Source organism: Diadema antillarum, unplaced genomic scaffold (genome assembly GCF_040938485.1).
Source record: "Diadema antillarum isolate AM-2024a unplaced genomic scaffold, OU_Dant_1.0 seq00001630_RagTag, whole genome shotgun sequence".
NCBI classification, from domain to species: Eukaryota; Metazoa; Echinodermata; class Echinoidea; order Diadematoida; family Diadematidae; genus Diadema; species Diadema antillarum.
Window position 1 is genome coordinate 701801 of NW_027272339.1, and position 24136 is coordinate 725936.

Here is a 24136-nt window from a genome sequence, read left to right on the forward strand (position 1 = left end):
AAATTACTGGATGCATTTCCTTTTGGCTTGCCGTAGACGATCATGCATCAGTTTTTACTGGACGCACGGCCAGCCATGCATCAGTATTTACTGGACGCATGGCCAACCTGAGTGCGCGAACGCTTGCTTAGTGCGCAAACCTTTGTTAAAAGTACGCGTACTCTTGCTACAAGTGCGTGATAACATGTTTACCACTGTGACTCAGCGTACGTAGCGTGCGGCCAGTAAAAATCAACACATAGCTCTCGACCAATCAGATCGCAGGATTCTCGCTACCCATTCTATAATAATCTATGTTAAGGCCATTCCTGTAGACCACGCTTTTCAACACAGTTGTGTGATATTCGAAGTTAATCGCAGCTTTTATCTTAGCCCATGAAAAAAAAAAAGGAAGAAATGTGCCTACCGCTGAGAACCAAAATGAAAGTATTGCCGATCCTTTTAAATGGGAGTTAAGTTCTTTTGACTCTCGCCGTAGTATCAAACATACGTCATGCCATCAGACCAAATAAGTATTAAGCTCCGCTTGAGGTTCGTGGAGTACCACTTCGCACCCCTGGTCCTGAAATGTCTGGAAGAGCAAAATTTGCAGACCGCATATTCCAACACATACTTAAAAGTCGGCTGCTGTTACAGCTTGCCATAAGCATTGGAATATGTGACTAAAAGTGATGGTTTCCTTTGTGCACAAAATGCAAGGCTTTGTAATGTAATAACACTTAGTTTGTTGTAACCATATGTTCAGTCATGCACACAGATATCCATGTAATTACAGTTGCTATCCTTCTTACGAAGAACTTCATATGCTGGTAATATGGTACCACTGACAGTTGCGTGTACAACAGTTTTGTTTAACAGTGGTTGTACGAATCAAATGTGTGGTCTACTGTAAACTTGAAATATCTTGTGATATAGAAATGGTTGCAGATTTTGCACTCTTTTTGAAGTAACGTGAAAATAACAACACCCAAATAATTGTATTTGTGTGTGTGTGTGTGGTATTTGAACATGTACAGATTATAAACATGCAAAATTCACTGAAAGCAAAAAAAAAAAAAAGAAGAGAGATAAATTTCCCACTTATACTGTGAATGCTAACGTTTGATCGATAATGGTATAGCTTCAAGGCTCAGGTTATATAACAATGAAAAGATTGTAGTGTCTTACATCCTAGTACCAAAGCCAAATGCATAAAAAACAAGACAAAAAGAAAACTCAATTGCCAAAAGTCACTGACCTTTATATACAGGTGTATGAGACCTTCCACAACACTTGCTGATTGTCTGCAGCGGAATATTTGGGATTCTGGATTGCGATTAAACACGGAAATCCATGTAACTTTGTAATCACAGCAATGCACGCTTACCGGTATACCAAAGCCTTGGAATGTGCATGTTATATACAAAGATCAAAATATATCTTTTTACTCTGTAAAAGCAACAAGTTTCCATCTTGTTGAAGTCAAAGTAACATCCAGTCACCAGTGGGTTCAATACTGATTCCACTGGGAGTAATATACTAGTAGTGGGGACTGATGATGTAAGTCTCATGATTTTAATCATATATTTGTTATCCTCAGAAACCTTTGAGTAGCAGGCTTGCATCTGTAATTGTTACTGACGTCAAGTCATCTCTCTACTGCATTTTGTATAATATATGACCCAAAGATCGAAAGAAACCTTTCCAGAGATACTAAAAAACAAAACCCAAACTTTATGGTGCCTTCTCTCAGCAAACTAATCTGGAATCCAGTAACTTCTTCTATTCCCCTCAACTTCCATATCAGTATGAATTCTCTAACGCTAACCTTTGCCTAAAACTCAGCTCGATTTGGCAGCAGATTATGTCATGCAGTGTCCATCGTGAATAATGTAATTTAGGCAGGAAATCTTCAGAAGTGTGCAGCTGCATGACAGGAAAGAAAGAGAGAGAGAGAGAAATAAAGGTATTCACAAGGGTTGTCAAGTTAGATGAATAGCGGATTGGAATAGAAACGGAAATTGGAAACATCCCGTAGTCCTTGTATGAAAGTAACATTTGTCAGTTTGACAAGGGTTGTCAAGTTAGAATTGAATTACGGATTGGAATAGAAACGGAAATTGGAAACATCCCGTAGTCCTTGTATGAAAGTAACATTTGTCAGTTTGACAAGGGTTGTCAAGTTAGAATTGAATTATGGATTGGAATAGAAACGGAAATTGGAAACATCCCATAGTCCTTGTATGAAAGTAACATTTGTCAGTTTGACAAGGGTTGTCAAATTAGAATTGAATTACGGATTGGAATAGACACGGAAATTGGAAACATCCCATAGTCCTTGTATGAAAGTAACATTTGTTAGTTTGACAAGGGTTGTCAAGTTAGATGAATTACGGATTGGAATAGAAACGGAAATTGGAAACATCCTATAGTCCTTGTATGACAGTAACATTTGTCAGTTTGACAAGGGTTGTCAAGTTAGATGAATTACGGATTGGAATAAGAACGGAAATTGGAAACATCCCGTAGTCCTTGTATGACAGTAACATTTGTCAGTTTGACAAGGGTTGTCAAGTTAGAATTGAATTTCGGATTGGAATAGAAATGGAAATTGGAAACATCCCATAGTCCTTGTATGAAAGTAACATTTGTCAGTTTGACAAGGGTTGTCAAGTTAGAATTGAATTACGGATTGGAATAGAAACGGAAATTGGAAACATCCCGTAGTCCTTGTATGAAAGTAACATTTGTCAGTTTGGAATGTGAGCATGGGACTGGCTGCAGACACTGCCCAATGTTGGAGCAATCACGTCTACTTTTGAAGGGAATTCTTTTGTCTTTTCTTTTCTTAAAGAAAAATGATTGATAGATAAGAGAGAGAAGAGAAGTTTTATTGTTCTGATTGTTCAGACACTGCCAAATGTATCAAATAATTTTTCGAGTGATGTGGGAAGATTTGAAGGGAAGCCCCGCAAGCTGCAAATTTGTGCGTCGAGCGATGTGCCGTTGATCTGCCCGTTAGAGGCGGAAGAAATGAACAGGAGTAGATTATGGCAGCTGAATACAGGCAGGTCATGTCAAAAGATTTTGGGTGAGTTTTGACATGGTCAGTGGATGTGATGATATTTAACTGTACAAAGGAACAAATAAAAGAGTGTTAATTGCAGAAAAAAGCAACAGAAAAACACTACCTTATATTTTCACAATGCAAAGCGGAGATTTTGTTATTTTTCATTGTGTAATCATGGAAAGGTATTGTGATTTTTGTTTCTTTTCTCTCTCTCTTTTTTTTTTTTTTTTTGGGGGGGGGGGGGCTTTATAATAATGCTGTTGTAACATTTGTATCATACATCAAGTGTATATAACATTTTTAGAGAGGAAAAAAAAAATCAGAATTTTGTATGAGCAAGACAAGAATTCATTGGTTACTTTCAAGAAAAGTATCACAGTGTACTGAAGCTTGTTTCCAAGACCAATTGCCTAAGGAGTACAGTGGATTCTTTTTTTCCTACTTTGTACAGGCAAAATTTATTTTGTTTTTATTAGTTTGTTGTTTATCTTCTTTTCATTTTTTTTTTTTCTTATTAAAACTGATTTACAACTTTGTGTGTATACTTACCATGTGATGTCCCTTACAAGGGAGTACAAGTGTAGATCCAAGTTGAAGCATGTATTATGTTTGATTAATTTATTATTCAAGTCTACTATATGTGTGTTTATATTTCTTTGATTACGTTTGAAGGTAGTTACTGGACCTTCTCCATTATTCATTGTTCAGTATTCCCCACCACCCGTATTTTTGCTACATTTTTCCACTTTTTTTTTTCTATGTTTAGTCAATATTCAAATGCCAATTTATATTACCAAAAGACAAAAAAGGATGTTTGCAGGAGTGGCAAAAGACTGTGTACATTTTTCTTCCGCCCAGTTTTCGTTGGGTTGGATGTGTTTCTATGCACATCCAAATATATTCACTGCGCTTGATTTTTTGTTTGTTTTGTTTTGTCTTCAGATTTGAATATAGTTATGCATAGAAACGGACACGATGTGTCCGCTTCGTATACTGAACCTGCCTTTATGATATCCGATGTATTCCAGAATTACTGCTACAACGGAGGGATATGGCGATTATCTGAAAATTGGGCTTCATCTTTGTGTACTCTTACGCTTACCATCTTACATTTCTTGCGTGCGATATTACGAAACGCGAGTAGCAGACAAACTTGTATGAAAATAACTTTGAAATTAGTGTAGTTTGTGTATGAAATTGTACTTTTATTTTCTTTCTTTCTTTTAATCATTTTCATCATCATGCCTAAATCATAGACTGCCCATGCTGAGACTTCATAAGAGTATGTTTCCCACGCCATTCTTCTTGCAGCCTTAATGAGAGCAAAAAGGAAAAAACAAAAAAGTTACAGCTCTGGGTAAAAGCTGGCGGTACGCAGTCAACCCCAAGCCTGTTGGAATCCCGGCCAGGTCCCGTACAGAGTCAGTTGAGATATCGAGAGTCTGGCGGTGAATGGCTTAACTTTCCTCCACACATTCGTTTTTGTCAAGACTCTCATAGACCCACCCACTGTTGTCAAGCTGTGCAGAAGGAGAATTTCAGACACAGATTGTGTGGGACAGCTTTTGCCATTTTTTGTGTGATATTTTTCTTTTGCCATGTTGTAGTTATGCTACTGAGGCATAAGTTATAATATCTCCCCCTTGATTTTTTTTTTAAGTCTTTGTTGTTCGCTTGTGTCAGCCTCCAGTGCTTTATAAGGCAGTATACCAATGAACTTTTTTTGCAGAGTACAACAAATATGACGTAAATGTGAGCAGAGAAAGAGGGGGGGGCGGGGAAAGAACTAGTGTGAGAGTGAGAGAGAGAGAGAGAGAGGCAGAGAGAGGGAGAGAGAAAATGATTAAAAGAACAATTGCGGTCTTCCAAATTTTTTTTGGCTTAGTGATAAAACCAAAAATGCGAAGAAAGAAAAAAAAATTGACAAATAGAGTTGCATCGATATACAAACCTTGTTTTAGGATGGAATATTCTTCTTCTTTTTTTTCTGTATGTAAATTACTTTATGATGGTAGTTTGGCATATAACTGAATATTGTTTATTTCTTGATGTGAAAGGGCTTTTGTTTTGGCCATGTACTTGAATGATGTTTCTCTTTACCCATTGATGAGAGAGAGAAAACCAAGTTTGAGCTGAAATCCAGTGTATGACTCCTTGAAAGCATCAAATTGCTCCTTGCCTTGTCAGATTGGTGGGAGTATTTGTTTGTTATGTCATTTAAAACCTTTTTTTATAAAGAATCTATTCGGCTTTGTTGAAGATCACATCTTGAGTATAACGGATGCGTACCAAAGCCCATTCCTTTTACAGCCCTCGCTTGCACCTGAAGTTCAGTGTCTTTGGTTGTTAGATTTTTGTGTTGGGGGGGGGGGGGATTGTTCACATCCCACTAAAATTTCAGTAGATGGAACATTCACTGGTGATTTGTTCTGCCCCTGAGAAATGGAGCAAAGTTTGTGTGATCCCTGTTGATGTACGTCAATACATTGTATTACGGTTGTTATTTGATGGGACAGGTAATCATGTTAATATTAAGGGACATATCAAACATTTTTACATGTATTTTGTTTGTCATCTCCTTGAAACTGTTACAAATGCAGAACAGTTATTTGTCGCTGAAAGATCTTGATATGTTTTATCAACCTTTAGTTGTAAGTCTTTGATTCCATCCTACGATGTCAGAATTTATTCTTTGATCAACAGCTTACAACAACGTTACAACAGCTTACAACAAGTGAGTACAAGCTGTGTTCAGCTGTGTCCCCCCCCCCCCCACCTCTGATTTCATGTGATGATGTTTAGACCAATGGGGAATGTGTTGTGCTTCTTGTTTTTTTCAGGTGTGCATAAGTAATACTGACCTTTGACAGTTGTTACGTTTGTGTACAAGGCAGTGGAAATTGTCGATCAGGTTGGGTGGATCGTCAGGCAAGCCATAATCATGGGGTGATGATCTCATATTTTCCCTTTGCCCTCCTTCACCCTTTCCATTGAACAGTGCTGCACACTGACACTGGTCTGACGGTCCCTGACCAGTAAAAATCACTGTTGGACCAGTAACTCGTTCAGTAATGGACCAGTAAACAATGGAAAAACTGGGTGCCTACTGGTCTGACCTGTCTGTCAGACCAGTAGAAATAATGGTTGAGTCTGCAGCCCTGCATTAAAACATGTAGCTTACTATGAAATCTTCTGTAAAACCATTGAATAAAAATGCTATAATTATTATCATTATCATTATTGATATCAATATTATTGTTATTACTCATATGATAATGATTCTACTATGAACAATTGTAGCATTAATAGCATTCATTGTCACATGTTTTTGTATTGCGTTAGTGTAAGTGCACTGACGTTCATAAAGTATGTCTCGGGCAGGTACTGAGAATGGTGTTCTAGCTTCTCTTTCTATTTCTTTTCTTCTTTTTTTAAACTTAGTGTGTCTCTATAAAGTTAGATACTTCAGTCAATTCCCTAAGAACTTTACAAAGAAAAAAAGCAGTGTTGATGACAATGCTTTGTGGTGTCAAGTCAGTAGGAACACGAGCAGTCTTAATGTTTGTAGTGATTAAAGGTTTGGGTTTTCATTTCTTTCTCTTTTTTTTTTGTTGTAGTTTGTATCCTCTCTCTCGCTCTCTCTGACGAGTCTTTCAATAAATTGTTTTCCCATTTCATTCAGAGTAGAGAGACCAATTGTTTTGTCATATTTACTCCCCCCTGCTTTCTTGCTCACTAGGGCCAATGTATCCAATTTTTGTAAAGTCGACTATGCTGCCATTCTGTTGTAATTTAAAATGGAACAAACTGAAGATACAAAGAGAGAGAGAAAAAAAAGAACATAAGATGTTGAAGAGCAGTTTTGCTCAGCAAAGTGCTTATTGATATGTGATTTGTTCGTTTGTTTGTAAACTTGAAGCATGCTGGGACTCTCAGCGAGCGTTTACTGTGTTGAATTATCTGGTGGCACGCGTACTTAAAAATTATTCATTTTCGTAGAGAAACGGAATGGTTGTATTCAGTGAGCTGGAAAGAAACAACAACAGCAAAAACCACATTTTGCTGTCGGTATTTGGCGAGATAGAAAAATTAGGGTCTCGATGTTCTTCTGTTAGGAATGCTGGCGATTCTGTGTTCTTTTTTGTTTTTGTTTTGTTCTGTCTTTTTTTTTTTTTTGGTAAGTAGACAAAGTTTATTACCCCCACCCCTTTCCTTTCATTCTCCTTCAGTGCCAACAAGGTATTATCTGCTCAGTTTTCTCTGTTTAATAAGTGTGAAAAATAATCTTTCTTTGGTACTCATGTTTGCAAATGCAATGTCATCATGAATGTCTAATTCATTGAATTCTGGCACTCTTTTTTTTATTATTATTATTTCCCTCTCTGCATTCCCATTGCCTCTTATCTTTAATGTAATTTGACCACTGCATGCCATTGAAAGTAGCAGTTAAAGCACTGTTTTGGTAGTACACGTCTTAATTCCTATTAAATTTTATTATTTTTGTCTTTTTTTTTCTTTATTAGTAGGTGTAATTATAACTTGCATGTTCGCTGTGGTAGTGTAACACGATGGTTAACTGCGTAGACTAAGAACTAAGTGGACGTGTTGTATCTAGCGCCCTGTATGTGGTTTCACCAAGCAACAATGATTGCGTGTGCAAAGCAAACATATTTGTAATTTTGCACTCTGCGCTGTTTTGTATTGATCAGTGGGAGACGGGTGGGATAGGTAAGAATGCGTCTGTTGAGATTTTTGTCTTGTTTTCCTCTTTTTTGTTACTTTTTGTTTGTTTTTTTAAATGCAGGGTGTCAGGAAAAGACAGCCGATGTAGTATATGCCTTGCCATCTCATTATCGTGTACAGGATTCATCTTATACTCTTTCATAATAACTTGTTTTAATAATAACTATTGTTATTCAACACAGCATGGTTATGAGTAGCAGTTTAATGAAGAAAAAGAGAGAATAAAAGAGAAGCGACTTGATGAAGACTACTGATGTGATATATGCATTGTATAAAACAAAACAAAAAACGATTGTCTATCTTCTGCACGAGTTGTGGTCAGGTGAATTATACATTGATTGGTATTTGACAATTTTACTGTAGAAATAAAAACAAAAAGTAAGTTTCAAAATGAGACATTCTGTCGACGTGTTATTGCCTGCAGATAGAAGTTTCTTTCACCGTGATGTGATGTGTGGATGTATATAGAAATGTGTGTGTGTGTGTGTGTGTGTGTGTGTGTGTGTGTGTGTGTGTGTGTGTGTGTGTTGAGAGTGACGACGAAGGGCTGAAGAAAACAGGAGACAACTCATCACAGTCTGAAAAAAGTAGAATCATTGTAATGACGAGATTTTAAAAAAAAATAGCAATCATGAAAGATGACACCGCTGATGACAACGCAGATAAACGCACTGCTCTTGTTTAATTGTGCGTATCGTAACGACATTTTCTATGAAGTGCAATGTAAACACTCGACGACGATAAGACATGAAATTCACAAGGACTGATGGGTGAGACAACGCAAAGTCAACATTCACATCTGAACATCGCTCACAGGATTTAAATCTCTCTCCGTCTATCTCTCTCTCTTACACACACACACACACATACACACACACATGCACACACACACGCACACACACACACACACACACACACACACAAGTTCTAGCACGAGTAAACACACCCACATGCGTATGCTGACACTGATACAGAATGTAATATATGCCTATAAACGCAGTAATGATCAGATGGATAGATGCATCGTGTATTTGTATTCATTACTAGTGTATATACACACACACACATAAATATATATATATATATATATATATATATATATATATATATATATATTTATTTATTTATTTATACATGTGTATATATTGCTATAAGTATGTCTATATATATATGTGATAAAAGTAATGCCATTTTAGGTTTTTATCACACACATATATATATATATATATATATATATATATATATATATATAGACATATATAGCAATATATACACATGTTTGCATATATGTGCATATATGATTATGATATATACATACATGAATACATATATACATATATGTAATAATATATAACAATATATACATGTACACATGTTTGTATAAACATGCATATATATATACATAAGGATAGAAAGAGAAAGAGAGACTTAGAGAGCGTAAAATGTAAAGAGCAGAAGGAAAAAGAAAATAACAAAAGAGAGTTATATGCTTTCATTTTTAAACTTTTTTCTTTCTGTTTTGAGCAGCATTGTAGTCGAAAGCTGGTAAGATCGAGGTCAAAGGTCGAGCTAATGAATCGCGGAGGTGGCAACCAAACAGTCGCATTGTGAGTATTAATCTTTCATGGGCATTATCATTGCGACAAACAGAGGGAGAAAAAAAAAGAGCAAAACAATAATGTGCGAGGATTACTCGGGAACGCATTCCATAATGCAATCATGCATAGTTAAATGAAAATGCACAATCTGAATCACCGTGAGCAAATACAACCAAACGCAGCTGGCTCGATAAATACTGCTGCCGGAAAAATTATTACCCAGAGGCTGCTTTTATTGCTTACGGGCCAGCGGATGCACCATTGCTGGGTGACTATTGTTTGGAATTTATCCATTTTGATTCCACAACAGTTGCATGTCATTAACAACGTGGCTGTCAGTTGAGCTCATCGTTCGTGTAATCATATAAGCGTAACAATATACGACCAACTATTCGCGATGAATTTTGGTACGACTTTGGACTGGTCGGCGTCACCGCCGAGCTGAGGACAGCTTACAGTATAGATTTTTGTGGTTGCGGGAGTGGCAGGTTGGCTTTCTTGGTTGCCTTGTTTTTTAAGGTGACGTTTCATCGGCAGTGAGCTGCATGCTACTACTTTGCTGTATGTTTACTGATTGGTGTGACCATTGAGTTATGATATGATGATAATTCTGTATTTGAATACAGGCGTTCATGATACTTGGCAAAGATGTGTGAAGGTGAATCTGTCATGAAAAACAAAGTCAGCGATTATGACAATTGTGTAAGAAATATTTGTCTATATGCTCATGATTTTATTTTCATCATGGCTATACTACTAAAAATTGATTAATTCGGTGCTTATTTACGTAGGGCAATTTGTCGTTCAGTTTGCAAGAAAGATCTCATATCTGTGATTTTTGCTTGATAATGCCACAGTTTTTGTTTATAGCAAATCTCCACGAACGACAAAATGCACAAATCCACCCTCTTCCTTATACGCAGTAGGCCTACAGCTAAAACGTCATCAGCTTTCATGGTAAGAAAGTTCTTCTTTTTCTTTCATCATCTCCTTTAATAGATCTGGTCCCTCTCCTCTTCTGTAGTAGAGAAGAGCGAAGCTTTAATTGGGGACCGACTTGTAAACTCGAGAGACTTTCCAATGTTTGCAGATAACGTGCGCGCGCCGACAAGTCGTCAGTGTAGCGCCAGCGACCGATGCCAGAAAGACGGGCGAGAATAAGGGCGAGCGTCGCGTGAGATGTCGCTGGCCCCCAGTCAAGTTGTCACCTATACTCCGCCGGAAAAAATGGTGACAAAACCGGTGAGTGCTGCTCTTTTCTTACATTCATGTCTTCTTAAACATCCTCCAACATTTACTAATTCTCCATCTATACTGTGCACTGTGGCGACAAGTTGATATCAGTATCATTTTGCTCCAAGAACACGAATTCGGGGGGTTGACGCAGTTTGCTAGACGTTATGATCTGAATTCGTCAACCGATTGATTAGTGAATAGAAAGCATCTTTACTTTGGATTTACAATATTGATATTTGGTGCATGGGTTTTCGTCAGAAATGGAAATGTTGTGACACCGTGTGCACACAATTTGACAAATGAAGAGAACAAAAAGATATGTGCATTTTCTCTGCACGAGCTCATACTCAAATAGACACGCCGGTGTATAGCATATGGAAGAAACAATGCGTTATCAACCTGGAATCATGTTCGCTTTCACGGTGAGCGACCCTTCTGAAAGGAACAAATGAGCAAGCAGACAAGAAGAAAGGTCTGCCAAACCAGAATGTCGTACCTGACTTGAAAAGAATGGGTGATCGTAAGGTGAGATACTCAATGAAATCGTCGGCGTTGACAGTGGAATACAAACATACGCATTATAGAAATACCCGGTGCTGTATGATTTTATACTACACAGTCCCATCAACGCCCTTTTAAATTCTGTCGGCAATAGCAACACGCGTAGTGAGGCATTCAAAGGTCAGTTTCTTTGGCACCATATACAGTTGATCTATTTATTCGGTTCTCTTCGTCGCCCCCCCCCCTACCAATGCACTGTTTGCTTAACTATAGACATGATGGGCGCCAATCAAATCTGTCTGTTTGCTTTCAAAAGTATTCATCGATAAGACAGAGTCTAATTCGTAGTCGTTACTACGACGGGACACGCATCGCTTGGTAGAGTAAGTGGCGTAGTCTGATGAACTGATATGATTCTCAACAGATTTTACCGTGATCGGGACCGATAAGACCACAACGCACCTGCAGTTAGGAAACCAAGCGTTAATATCATGCAGATATCAATTACGGTTTAAATTCATTGCAAAAATTGCTCCTTTACCTCAGAGTGGCTCGGATGGTCATGTAGGAGTCCTATTTCGATGATGATAATGATACGATTACATCATTGTTACGTCAAGAAGGCCTGGTCATGTAACTGTTACTATGTCTTCAATAAAGGACATTGAAAATTGGAAGAAAAGCGAAGAAGCACCAATGAAATGTGAACACGTCTAATTACAACAAAAAAGCCATACAGATCAGCAAGCTGACTACCAAAGAGTTTTGATAAAAGCTTTCCGCACCAACATGTCTCCATTTAATTTATTATCATTATCATTGGGTTTTTTCTTTGTCATTCGTGATGTCTGTGTTATCATGTGTATAACAACAATAGCAAGTGCATTGCAACAATGACATCCGTATCTAATTGCTGTGATCTAAGTTACATTACAATCTTACAATGGGTATTCCTTTATCATACTTCCCCTCGTCTCCCATTATCCCTCTTGTTTCTTGTGTGCAGGTCAGTGACGTCACTCTGTGGCTAGTCCTGACTATCGGTGCGCTTCTGATTGGGTCGTCTTTAAAATGTGGCTACAACTACGGCAACATCACCCCTCTGTCGATCGTAAGCAGTCTTATAGGCATTGTTACATCGGCAGAACGCATTACGCAGACTAATGATGATGACAGTGATGATTCCAACTAGGCCTATGATGATGATGATGATGACGACGGCGATGACGATGATGATGATGATGATGACGATGATGATGATGATGATGATGATGATGGCCATGATGATGATGGTATTGATGATAACATTGATGTAGTGATGATGATACCACATGTATTGAGCTACTTTTGCTGCAGTTAATGATAATAACGATTATGGTGATAACATTCTTCCCTCTTTTCTTCTTCTTACGAGATTATCGTTTTTATTATCATAATTGTTGTCATTATAGTCGTCAACACAGTTGTTGCCACTTACAAACCACTATCTTGTTAATGTCAACATTGCTTGCAAAATGTTAATTTTGTGTCTGTATTACCTTTCTATTGGATGGTAATAAAAGCACAATTGAATTGAATTGAATTGAATTGAATTGAATTGAATTGAATTGAATTGAATTGAATTGAACTGAATTGAATTGAATTGAACAAAGTTCCAAGAATCACAATAACAGTAAAGAGACGTCCGCTACATACGTACCGATGCAATGACCAAGGAAGGTAAAATGACGGATGTGGACTTTTGAAAAATCAATAGGCCTATGCGTTATTCACTTCTGTTCCAGTTCATTAAGGATTTCTACAATGAGACCAACATCGATCGATTCGGCGTTCCGATGAGCGAGGAAGGCGAGGCGTGGTTGTGGGGGACCACGACGGCCGTGTTCTGCATCGGCCGGGCGATCGGGGCCACTGCGGGATCGCGTTGGTCCAAGCGATATGGAAGGTATAGTATATCACTGAACCCTTCTCTGAACTAATTTCTCATGATATCTCCCATGGGGACTCATAAAGGTGTTTCTGGTAATGCTGCTCCTAATGCCTTATAGGGTCAAAGGTCAAGTAATCAGAATACTGTCATGAGTTATGATTGAAATATCAGCGTAAAAGTCGCCATGTCAAATCTAAGACGAAAATAAACATGGTGTGACGGTTTTGGTGTTTAACGTATCAAAGACACCTTTGGTAGCGGCCTTTCCCATTCCCCAAAATGGCTGTCTGAACACAAGTGAACCGCCAAATTTCCTATCGCCAAATCACGTCTGGGGAAGACAGTTGAACAACTTTGGCATCCAAACTATCCTGGGTAATTTTTTTGTATATAGCGGCCACAACATGCATGAGCACACTTTAGCTGGTCTATCAGAAGTATAATCCTGAACACAAGTTTGCCTTGTGATAGACAGGACAGTAGAGTGAATTGACTATGCTTTTTTCGACAAATATCGAGATATGTTCTCACTTAATATGATCTTCGTAATGATTAATGATGCTCGTTCTAGGAAAAGCTGTGTGTATCATACTGTACAATCTGTCTCTGACAGTCCTTCCGATAAAGGAGAGGTAGTTTAGCAAGGGATATCCAGCCCAAATTTAGATGCAGTTGACGAGACTCCTTTTGTTTTTTGTTACGCATGATCAAATAAAGATCACCCACGCATATACAAGAACATTAAAAAATGAAGTAGAAATAACCGTTGATATAATTGCAAACACACACATACACACACGCGCACACACACCTCCATTTAAACCGTACACAAGCTTTTCAGAGTTTTTAATGTTTGTATAACATGCGACGTCATTCTTTCCAAACCACGGGAGAGGTAATGTAGAGATGATTATTGAAAACTGAGATTACTCAGCATGTTGGAAGAACCGTAGTCTACAATAGAGTTGCCTCAATCACCTTTTCGTAATTGTCGCCGTCATATAAAGACACACTGCTGTGTATGTGTTCAGATTTCGTCAGACGTCTAAAGCCCTCTATGCAGGTGTTGATATTAGTTGAATAATAATAAGGCCCCTTTTTATCAAACCTAAACAGTATTTGATACGATCAGTTTTGAAAGGTTCATTATAATTTGATACATAGTAAATGATGACAACATTATGTTTGCGAATGATTGGTTGATTCGGAACCAAACGCGTGAAGTTATCGTTAATGGCGAAAAGATTATTCTTGATTAAGTGTTGTTTATCAGTGAGATATCGTCTGTGTTATTTTGATCTTCAGCGATCAACGAACAGCAGAGAGGGAAAAACTGGGCATAGTCTTAAATCAGCAAATCCATGTTCAAATGTTTTCTTATGTGTAAGTTTGGCGACTGAACAGAGACTGTAGGACATGATCGTCTTAGATTGGAAATAAACTATGATTGAATTGAATTGAATTGAATATAGTATTGATTGAGGTGATGATGCAGCTTTTGACTTTTTGTGAGACTCTTGAAAATAACTTAATGAAATATGAAAGAGCATACAATTCTAAAAGACATTAAAGATTTATTTGATGAAAATCGGTTTTGAAATGGCTATCCAAAAGCAAAGTGAAAAAAAGCAATCGTAATAAAAGGTGTATATCATAATGTATATATTAGGATCTCTTTGTTTTGGATATCTCAGCCATTTCAAAACAAATTCTCATGAAATAAACTTTGAATTCCTCTGAGAATTCTATACCCTTTCATATTTCATAGGAGGGTTCTTATTATCTCAAAAATCACAAATATGGACGTATGCTCTCAGTTTTCCATGACCGATGATTATTTTAATTTGTCCTACTTAAAGATGTCGCAGTCTAATTTTCAACGACTTTATCTCAATCGTGGCGTCTATCAGCATGGCAAGCAGCCAGGCCGCTGGATCCCCGGAACTGCTCATACTCGGTCGCGCTGTAATCGGCTTCAGTGTCGGTAAGGTAATAGTAATGTAATCATTCTATCTATATTGTGTATGTGTTATACTTTTTGTAACATCGTGCAATTCGGTCTCTGACTGCAATGCGATTGTAATAAAACCATTATTGAGGTGTGGTAGGCATAATTTCTGCGTAAATCGTCAATGGCTACGATCCATATCACATCATCGTATTCAATGCTCCAAAATCCGAGCCATTGATATCACTCAGTTTCGTTTCATTCAGTTATATCTATGACGTCACAAAGAAAAGTAAAACGTTTCAAATTAAAGTGTATTCCATAACATTGTCTACCTCCGTCGCTTGATGCCTCTAAGATCTCATGTTAAAATTTGCCCGGGTTTTCTCGTTGCTTTAGACGTGTTCTTTTAGTAGGAATGGTTTTGTGAACCATCAGAGCTGTAGGGAGCATTTTCAATAGCCTATTCTTGTGCTTCCCATGATTCCGCCACTATCTATTTGATACCATGCATTTTTGTTTGTTTGTTTGTTTTTAAGAAAACTTTGTAAACCAACGATGAAATTGAAAATAAATGAAATAGAATGAAAAACAAGCTAACTACATCAACAGCCCTTTCACTTTCATGATTTTGGTAGAAATAACCATAGCAGTGTCTCTGAAAAACTATTTAGCCAAGTGGGATTTAAATGTTCGATTCAAAACAGCCGATTACTATATTTGCACAGTTCAAAAACGTTTACATTTCTTTCTTCACCTCCTTTGTCTATATATTTCGTTTGTCTATTTCTGTCACATATTCGTCTATCAAATATCTTTCTATATCGCGGTATTTTTCCCGCAACATTATTCATTTGTATTTCAAGGGGTATCTCTCACCATCGTGCCCACGTACCTCAGAGAAATATGCCCCCGCCGACTTGGGAGGTATGTACCGCGACTTCACAATGTCCTATTCACCAGCGGAATATTGATCGGTCAGGTGAGTCAGAGTGAACGTTTCGTTTATAAAATCGTTCATTCACTTCGTGGATATTGATTAGGGAAGTGGGTCAGCCAGTCTATTGAATTCCCATTAACATTTTAGTAACGGGTGGGATATTGATCGGGCAGCTTTAGTGTGTCAATTATCGAGCGTTCATTTATATGATTTCAATTTGATATCGATTGGTCTGGCGAGTTAAGTTGAACGCCCCTCCCATAATTTCTGTGAATTGCTACCCGTCGTAAATCCCTTATTTCATTTTGTTCACTTCACGTTTTATTTTGGCTCTTCGGTTACGTTTTTTTTCTCTCGATTCTCATTAAAGGACCAGTAAGTGAGCAGTGACGAAATTTTGATTGGTTTTCCCTGACCAACTTTGACTTTTAATTCGCTTTTCAATTCGTTCGACAGGGATCTTGAAGTATAAATGATATAAATAGCCTATAAAATCTTGTTGGAGTTGTTACTCTTCAAGATAAAATCAACCTCGGCGTGAAAATATGAAAGGGTGAATATCCATATTCGGCCTGTCGTTAATTCTCTAGACTCAATGAAAATACTGTATATTGCTCTGATGTGTGATTTTTTTTTTTCTCTCCATATTGATATTTGACTTAGAATCGATTCGTTTTTGTCTCATAATAACCACTGAGTACATTATGCCCCATTTGATAAAGCCCTTTCATGACTGATGGTTTGTGCTCCCCATTTTTCCCGCTCAGCTCCTTGGAGTTTTCGTATTTTCCGACCCTGTCGTCTGGCCTCTGGCATTAGGATTTACTGCCCTCATCGACCTAATTCAGATAGGTTTTCTCCTCTTCTGCCCAGAGAGTCCGCGATGGCTTTTGCTAGAGAAATACGCAGAGGAGAGAGCCGCAGGAGGTATTTACAATGTAATAACGCCCCTTTGGGAGCCCAGGGTCCCATTTTATAAAAATTCGATGCATAATAGGAACTTAAAATGGAGTGGCAATTGTCATGGTAACGACAAGAATCCAGGTTCCTTACTGGCTGTTGCTATAGGAAGGTTAGTTCAGCAAGAGTTGCTATCATAACATTTTTCCTTTTATGAAATCGGGAGCAGATATAAGCGCGTCAGGGACATGCTGAATAATAATAAAAAAAAGTTTACGATTGGATCTCACACTTGCAAAATAGTTGCCCATAGCAACAATATGTTCAAAGTCAGACATCAAAGAGACTTTAGATTACAAGAAGGATTCATGTGGGTTTTTTTTTTTTCATGTGGCATACCTACGTCAACAAACTCGTTTCACTTCAGTTCTGAAATTTGAAGGGGGAGGGGTATGCTCAAATTGACTCCATTCTGACATTATAAAATGCCTTTAGACAGAACGTACCTGGTTGATATAGACAATGGGTTCAAGTGTAATTTGAGCCGTTTCAAGTTAACAGGGACAGAGATAAAAATATAAATGATTTGACTGTATCTTTCTCTCTTTTTTTTTTTTTTGGGGGGGGGTAACACTGATATATATACATATATTACCAAATATATGATTTTAAAACGAGAAATTACATTTGTATTAAGAGAAGTGAAAATTTGTTTGTTTTATTTTGGGGTTTTCTGTTTTTTTTTTTTTTGGGGGGGGGGGGGTTGTGCGTCTAAGGAAAGTACAAGGTAAACTTTCGACATTTAACTTTAGATGATTCATTAAGGCTTTCTCATCGCTGCTCAATCCGCCCCCCCCCCCTTCTGATCCACCATACCAAGCTTTTCGCCAGCTCCGCAACGTGGAGGACGTTGAGAAGGAGATACAGTCGCTACGAGAGGAGCATCGAAACGAGGAGCGGATCTGCAGGGTCAACGAATGGGACGTCCTCCTGGTCCGCGATCCCAACTGGAAGATGCCGCTCTTGTCCTGCGCCATCCTGCAGGCCGGGATGCAACTTTCCGGTGTTAACGCGGTCAGTGCACGCGGTTATCGCGCGGTTAGATTCTGTTACCGGGAACGCGTGCGCGTGTATAAGATTGGAAAATACCGATTGGATTAACTGATGGCGATAAGGATTGTTGCTTCATATTCCACGCCTTTTATCTATTTCTAGCGAGACCAGCGGAACGGGAGGGGTATTTAGCCCTCACTGTTTAAAAAGAATGACTTTTACTTATCGAAGTGTCGCTGTTGACACTCGATCAGAGAGCAGGCAGTTAAGTTTAATCGTGTTTTTATTTCTATCCAACAGAAAGGTGCTAAGTATACAAAGTATACATTAAAACAGTTATACCGTATATGGTTAGCAATTTGTAATCAATGCAATGCATATCATAAAGTTTTTATACAATATACATAAACAAATAAAGAAACACAGTGTATGTTTTGTATTGATGACAAAAGGTAAAAATATTGATGGAAAGGAGTGATCTACTGAAAAACGGAGCTTGTAAAACGTGGATCACTCGCAAATCAATATGCCAAAATCATGTTATATAAATTATCAAAATTTATGTATTTGCAATTAGGGCATTTTACGACAGAATAAAAAGTTTCAAACTGAAAGATATACTTGATATTGAAGAAAGGAAATGGAATGAATGACTGACTTAATGCTTGATATTGAAGAAGGGACACTGATTGAAGAAGGGACACTGAATTCATATCTTTTCGTATTCATTGCAGCTGATATTCTATTCAACTGAAGTCTTTCAGCTAGCGGGAATGACCCCCGCCGATGTGTCTGTGGCGACCGTGGCTTGGGGCGGGATATTTACTGCCGTGACGATTGTAGTGGTAGGTTTCTCAGTCAATTAACATCTAATTTAAGAAGAGGCAATATAATTGGAATTTGATGGACGAATGAATTTAATGCATTATTTTCTAAGCCATATACACATAATATAGCTGTTTGTGTGCGTGTGTGTGTACTGCTCTGCGTGTGTATGGAGGAAGAGGGAGAGGAAAAGAGAGAGACGGTGATGATAGGATGTTGTGAAATACTATGATCGACAAAATAAAAATCGTCCAAGATGGCAGTGAAATGTTTTGATTTAGCTTTAATAAAAAAATGGCCTGTGTCCGCAATCAAAAAAAAGTGTTTTGTCTCTAATAGATGAACAATGTTCATCGTGGCAGTGGTTTGTGTTAAACAATATAAGTAACATAACAATGGTAATATTCAATCTTTCTTTTTTTTTTGTTGTTCGTACTATCAGGAAGTACTTCTCAGTGCGTTATCATAAAGTAGTGTCAAATGAACGACAGACATCGTGCTATACTTTTTGATGACCATCAGTCCATGCACATTGATTAGCGAGCATGCAAACTTTTACAAGACAGACTTACATTCGACCCTGCTCGTATCGTATTTAGAATTAGGGAGCCTTGGATTTTCGCGACGCGGACGTTCGGGGGAAAATACACGTTCTGGGCATGCGCAAATTTGCTTATAATCAAAATCGATTTGGAGTTGTCTGAGTTTTCACTACGCGTTGAGGGCCTTTTTTGCGTCCGCTCAATTCACAGCGAAGAGAGCTACTTAATGCACCGATCATATTATGGGGGCGCCATTTAATTCCGCGAAATCTTGGAAAGCTACTTTGTAACACGACACAGGGAGAAAGGAGAACGGCCAACGCAATCGTTGTCTTAAACGTCCGCGTCGCAAATCTAAGAGCTCCCTGTTGATAAGAACGTGAACGTTACTCCAACTTAATTCGCTTGTATTTGCTTGTTTTTTGCAGTTCTACGGAAATTTAACAACTCTCCCACGCAGGCCTCTTCTTCTTTACCCGTATTTCGTTCTCTTCTCCATCGTCAGTGTACTAATTCTTGCCGTTGCATTTCACGTAAGCCTTTATAAGAAAAGTTTCTTATGTTTTTTTTTTATACTTCATTTTATTTTATTTTGAAGTAAGGTATTAGCCGTGTGAATTTATTTCGAGAATATATTACGAATTTTTCATCGAGACCTACCTTACCTCATCCATTGCTCATGGTAACATTGGTTGTTGCTATAGCGATCCTCTTTGATTAACCCTTTCTGTATGAGTCAAAATAATGTGCAAAAATTTCACACACAAACCTATAATGGACAGGGAATGAAGGTAGCAGACTGAGGGTTAATGTAAAACTGCATTTGATTGAAGTGTATGTTGATTTTAATCGACAGAATTAACTTAAACAATTAATGACTTCACGGGACTTCACGAAGTGAGGAGTTTAATCGCGAAATGGAATAAGAGCCATTTGTAAACATTTTAAAGTTAAGTCCATCATTAAATGCAGCAAAATAACACATTTCCAGTGATACCTCACTTGTAACATAACAAGGAATATTCTTGTAGTTAGGATTAAAGATACCCCATAATTATTTTCTTTCGAATTTCTCTTTCTTAACCGCTTTAACCGAAAATGCTTTAACAGTCAACTATTATAAATATAGAGCCATATGTCCCAGCAAGAGAAAATCTACGTTCTGCAGACAAGTACCTGCTGGTGGAACACAGAGCACACAACTCTTGGGGAGCTCGTTCATTCCGCGTGGCTGCTGCAAAGATATGGAATGGCCTTCCACAGTCTATCCGCAGAGCTCTTACCACAGAATCTTTTAAAACAGCCCTCAAGACCCATCTCTTCAAATTGAAAAACTAGCCAATGTGTAAGAATGTATGTTTACACATTTGGAGACAATTACTTCCTGGAACTATTTCTCTTTATTTTAACTGTCATATCACAAGCGGTGCACCCATGAAATTTAAGCTGAATTATGTATTTATTTTGGAGCAAGCGCCATGAGCGCCTGACTTGGCGGATACCGGCGCTATACAAGACTTCATCATCATCATCATCATCATCATCATTATCGAATCACATAAAGTGATGACGTCAATACTGCACATCTCTTTACCCTCATTAGCTAAAGGAAAAAACAATGAACAAAAAGCTCTTTCTCTCTTTATATAAGAATAAATTCAAATTGCGAAATTTGATCCTCGTTTAAAGTTTTCAGCATTATTCAAAACTTGCAATGACTATTAAGTTATGTGCTATGTAATAATACTTTATACGAGGCAGTGGACGATAAATCAGTGAACCCCCCCCCCCCCCCAAAAAAAAAAAATGACTTTGATTTGGCGACCAAAGATAGACAAGGGAAGTCATGACGTCACAGGCTCGTCTAATTTGAATAAAAATTATATGCAATGATTACGATAGTTAAATGAAATAATGCATATAGACTGCAATGTTTAAGAAAAATATCCATTACGTTTAATCTGGACGAAAGTGACAAAATGGTTGACTGTCCATTCCATGTGTAACATACTGAAGAGCTTAGGCAGGCTAATATCATACTAATATGCTATTCTGCATAATCATGCTTTTTCCTCAATTTCTCATCCCTCCAACACCCATGCAGGAGCGAGTTGATTGGCTGAGATGGCTCGCCGTCTGCTGTGTATGCGCCTTTTTCACCGCCTTCGCCGTGGGTCCGGGTAAGCGTGTAAAAAAGTAGTTATCAAACGTGACAAAGCATAAAATAGAATCCGGCATAGATTATGATGTCTTTCAAAGGAATGATATACTTTTTGCCAGAGGTAACAGGTCATATGAAGAAATGGATATGAAGTCCTTAAAAAAGGTCCAGAAACATAATGGTGCTGTTGCGTAACGCTGAACAGTATATCTCATTGCATTCCTCATGAAGAAATTTTGTTTCATTAATTGAGAAATAAGAGTTTAAAAAGTGTAGGACCTTATTCAAGCTCTCCGCAGTGTCGGTGTGAACATTGCGATACACTTGCGCAAGCTGATGTGCATTAATCATGATCTTACAAGCCGAACAGACACGATTGCTCTCGGTCGGTGCAAGTTGGCGAGTGTCAAGTTTCTGTTGTGTGAGGTCATTGTGGACGATATATAAATATATATCATAACGAAAATCTGTCATCAGATTGCAGCAGTGAAAATCACTGTGATGTTGACGATTACAATGACCATTTCGTCGATGACCGTAACAACGATGCTGACGATGGTATTGAGAGTGATGTGTTATTCATATCAATGATGTTAGAATTCATATCAGCGATCCATTATGATGCCGACAATGTCGACGACGATGCTGAGAAAGGGGGAGCAAGGGTTGACGATAGTAGAAGTGGTCGTGATAAGGTTATGGTGAAAAAAAAATGATGCGGCAGAAAATGAAAACTTGACACAAATTTCACCATGAGTTTAAATATCTCGCTTTCTCATTTTGATACTGTTTGTTGATTTTCGGGTTTAATTTGTTTTGCTTGGTTTTTATGCCGTATCTGCCATAATCGCTTCCATCTGCGTATTTTCTTCTTCTTTTTTTCATCACGTGGTCTAATAGGAACGATGACGTCACTAGTCTGTTCGGAGTTATGGTCACGTGCTCCCCGACAAGCCGCTCTAAACATCTCACAGCAGATCAACCTGTGGACAGACGTCCTGATCCAACTGATTGTACCTGGAGCGATGGTGAGAGAGGAAATACACAGATGTTGTATTATGCACGTATTTACAAAATATAATATCACGTACTTTGCACATAATCATGTGTGTAATTTATGTGCATATATATGTATATATATATATATATATATATATATATATATATATATTCATAAACATGTGAGGGTGTGTGTGTCAGGAGCGTTTACTAAAGTCTTACATGCATTCCCGTCTTCAGGTCTGCCATTCGTGACCGGCAAATTCCAGATCACTGTTGGTGTCGTCTTGTCTTCTTTTTTTTTTTGGGTGGGGAGGGGGGGGGGGGGGGCATCTTTCCAACGGAATGATGATGTTATTCTGTTTACGAGCAAATAAACGAAAAAAAAACAACAACATAACAACAGTTATGCAACTAATGGGTACCATTATAAACGTAATAAATACGCTTACGTCATTTCCAGTGTGTTTTGTGCAAACCGAGGAATTTATTCACAATAACTTATTCACAACGATTTGTTTTTAAATCTCTTATCCCTACTTATACGTTCTCAGATCATGATTGGCGCTTACACATTTGCAATTTTCGCTGGTTCCCTCCTCCTGACGTCACTCTTCATATGCTTGTACTTGCCGGAAACGAGAGACAGAAGGTTCGTCGAAATCTCCACGGGGTTCGAGATGTTAAAGAGCGCCCCCACCGAAGACGAGGAAGAAGGCAACACTTGAGCTTTTCAAGAGTGCATATAGGACTTTCATGCATCTGCAGTGTAGCGACGGAGAATTCAAAATCTTGCCTCTCATGCGCTGAGCGAGAAACAGAGGGCGCATTGTCATGGGCAAAAGATGACAATGTGGCAGAGTGTTTACATTACGTAAAGACAATGGTTTGCATTCTACAATCTTCTCCGAAGGAGAAAAGTTCTAGAACCTTCTCCGAAGGAGGAAAGTTCTAGAACCTTCTCCGAAAGAGGAAAGTTCTAGATTTATACGTTCACCCTCTAAAAGCGCACACCGTGATTCCCTCCGCCGTCCGCAGGAGTTGTAAGTGTAACGTGGGGGAGATGTTGTGACACTTTCGCACAGTGACTTCCACTAAGTGACCGTTTTCACCGAGAAAAGTTTATAATATATTGGGCATTCGAACAGATAACTTTTCATTTTTCAAAGTTGTATATCATGGTGAACGGAGCCTGTCAGAGCAGGTGTGACTGTGATTTCATCGAACAGGAGTATAGCGTTATAAGTATGAACAATGTGAAAAGAAACTTGGGGTCCACGTCACGACCATCACAGGCGAGAACATGCCCATTCTCCAAAGCTTCCACCATGTGAAGTCCAGGCTCTTGTTCCAAGCCGTGGCTGGTACTATGACAATCAGTCCTTGTCAAACTAGATGCGACCCCGCGTGGAAGACATGGTGAAAACAGTGCATTTTATAACGAAGGACAAATCATGTTATGTTAACTTTTAGTTTCTTCTTCTTCTTTTTTTTTACTTCTCTAAGTTATTTTAAAATGCATTATCACGAGAAGCAAGCAAACTTGCACAAAACATGTGCAGTGTAATCCATTTAAGGTAAACAAATGAAGCAAGGACATAAGTATAATTTCAAAGAAAGATGCTTGATACCGTTAATTCAATTAAATTTCAGGAGAAAGAGATGTAAATAGAGGATAGAGGAGGCTGTTGGCCAATAGATTCCTTTACAA

The 24136-nt window shown here is 38.2% G+C and overlaps 1 protein-coding gene across 1 annotated transcript; it reads left to right on the plus strand.

Moving 5' to 3' along the window:
* Positions 1-10569: 10569 nt before the first annotated feature.
* On the plus strand, positions 10570-23153 carry LOC139711264 (solute carrier family 2, facilitated glucose transporter member 5-like). The gene is made up of 11 exons (XM_071623175.1): positions 10570-10632; positions 12134-12238; positions 12912-13072; positions 14917-15041; positions 15872-15987; positions 16713-16872; positions 17726-17919; positions 18633-18743; positions 21370-21445; positions 22327-22454; positions 22980-23153. Exons 1-11 carry the CDS (start codon positions 10570-10572, stop codon positions 23151-23153), a joined length of 1413 nt encoding a protein of 470 aa, XP_071479276.1.
* The last annotated feature ends 983 nt before the right edge of the window (positions 23154-24136 follow it).

Coding starts and splice junctions, on each gene's coding strand:
- LOC139711264 (XM_071623175.1), top strand. CDS start 10,570: ATGTCGCTGGCCCCCAGTCAAGTTGTCACCTATACTCCGCCGGAAAAA. Junction 10,633..12,133: donor AAAAAATGGTGACAAAACCG/GTGAGTGCTGCT, acceptor TCTTGTGTGCAG/GTCAGTGACGTCACTCTGTG. Junction 22,455..22,979: donor TGATTGTACCTGGAGCGATG/GTGAGAGAGGAA, acceptor ATACGTTCTCAG/ATCATGATTGGCGCTTACAC.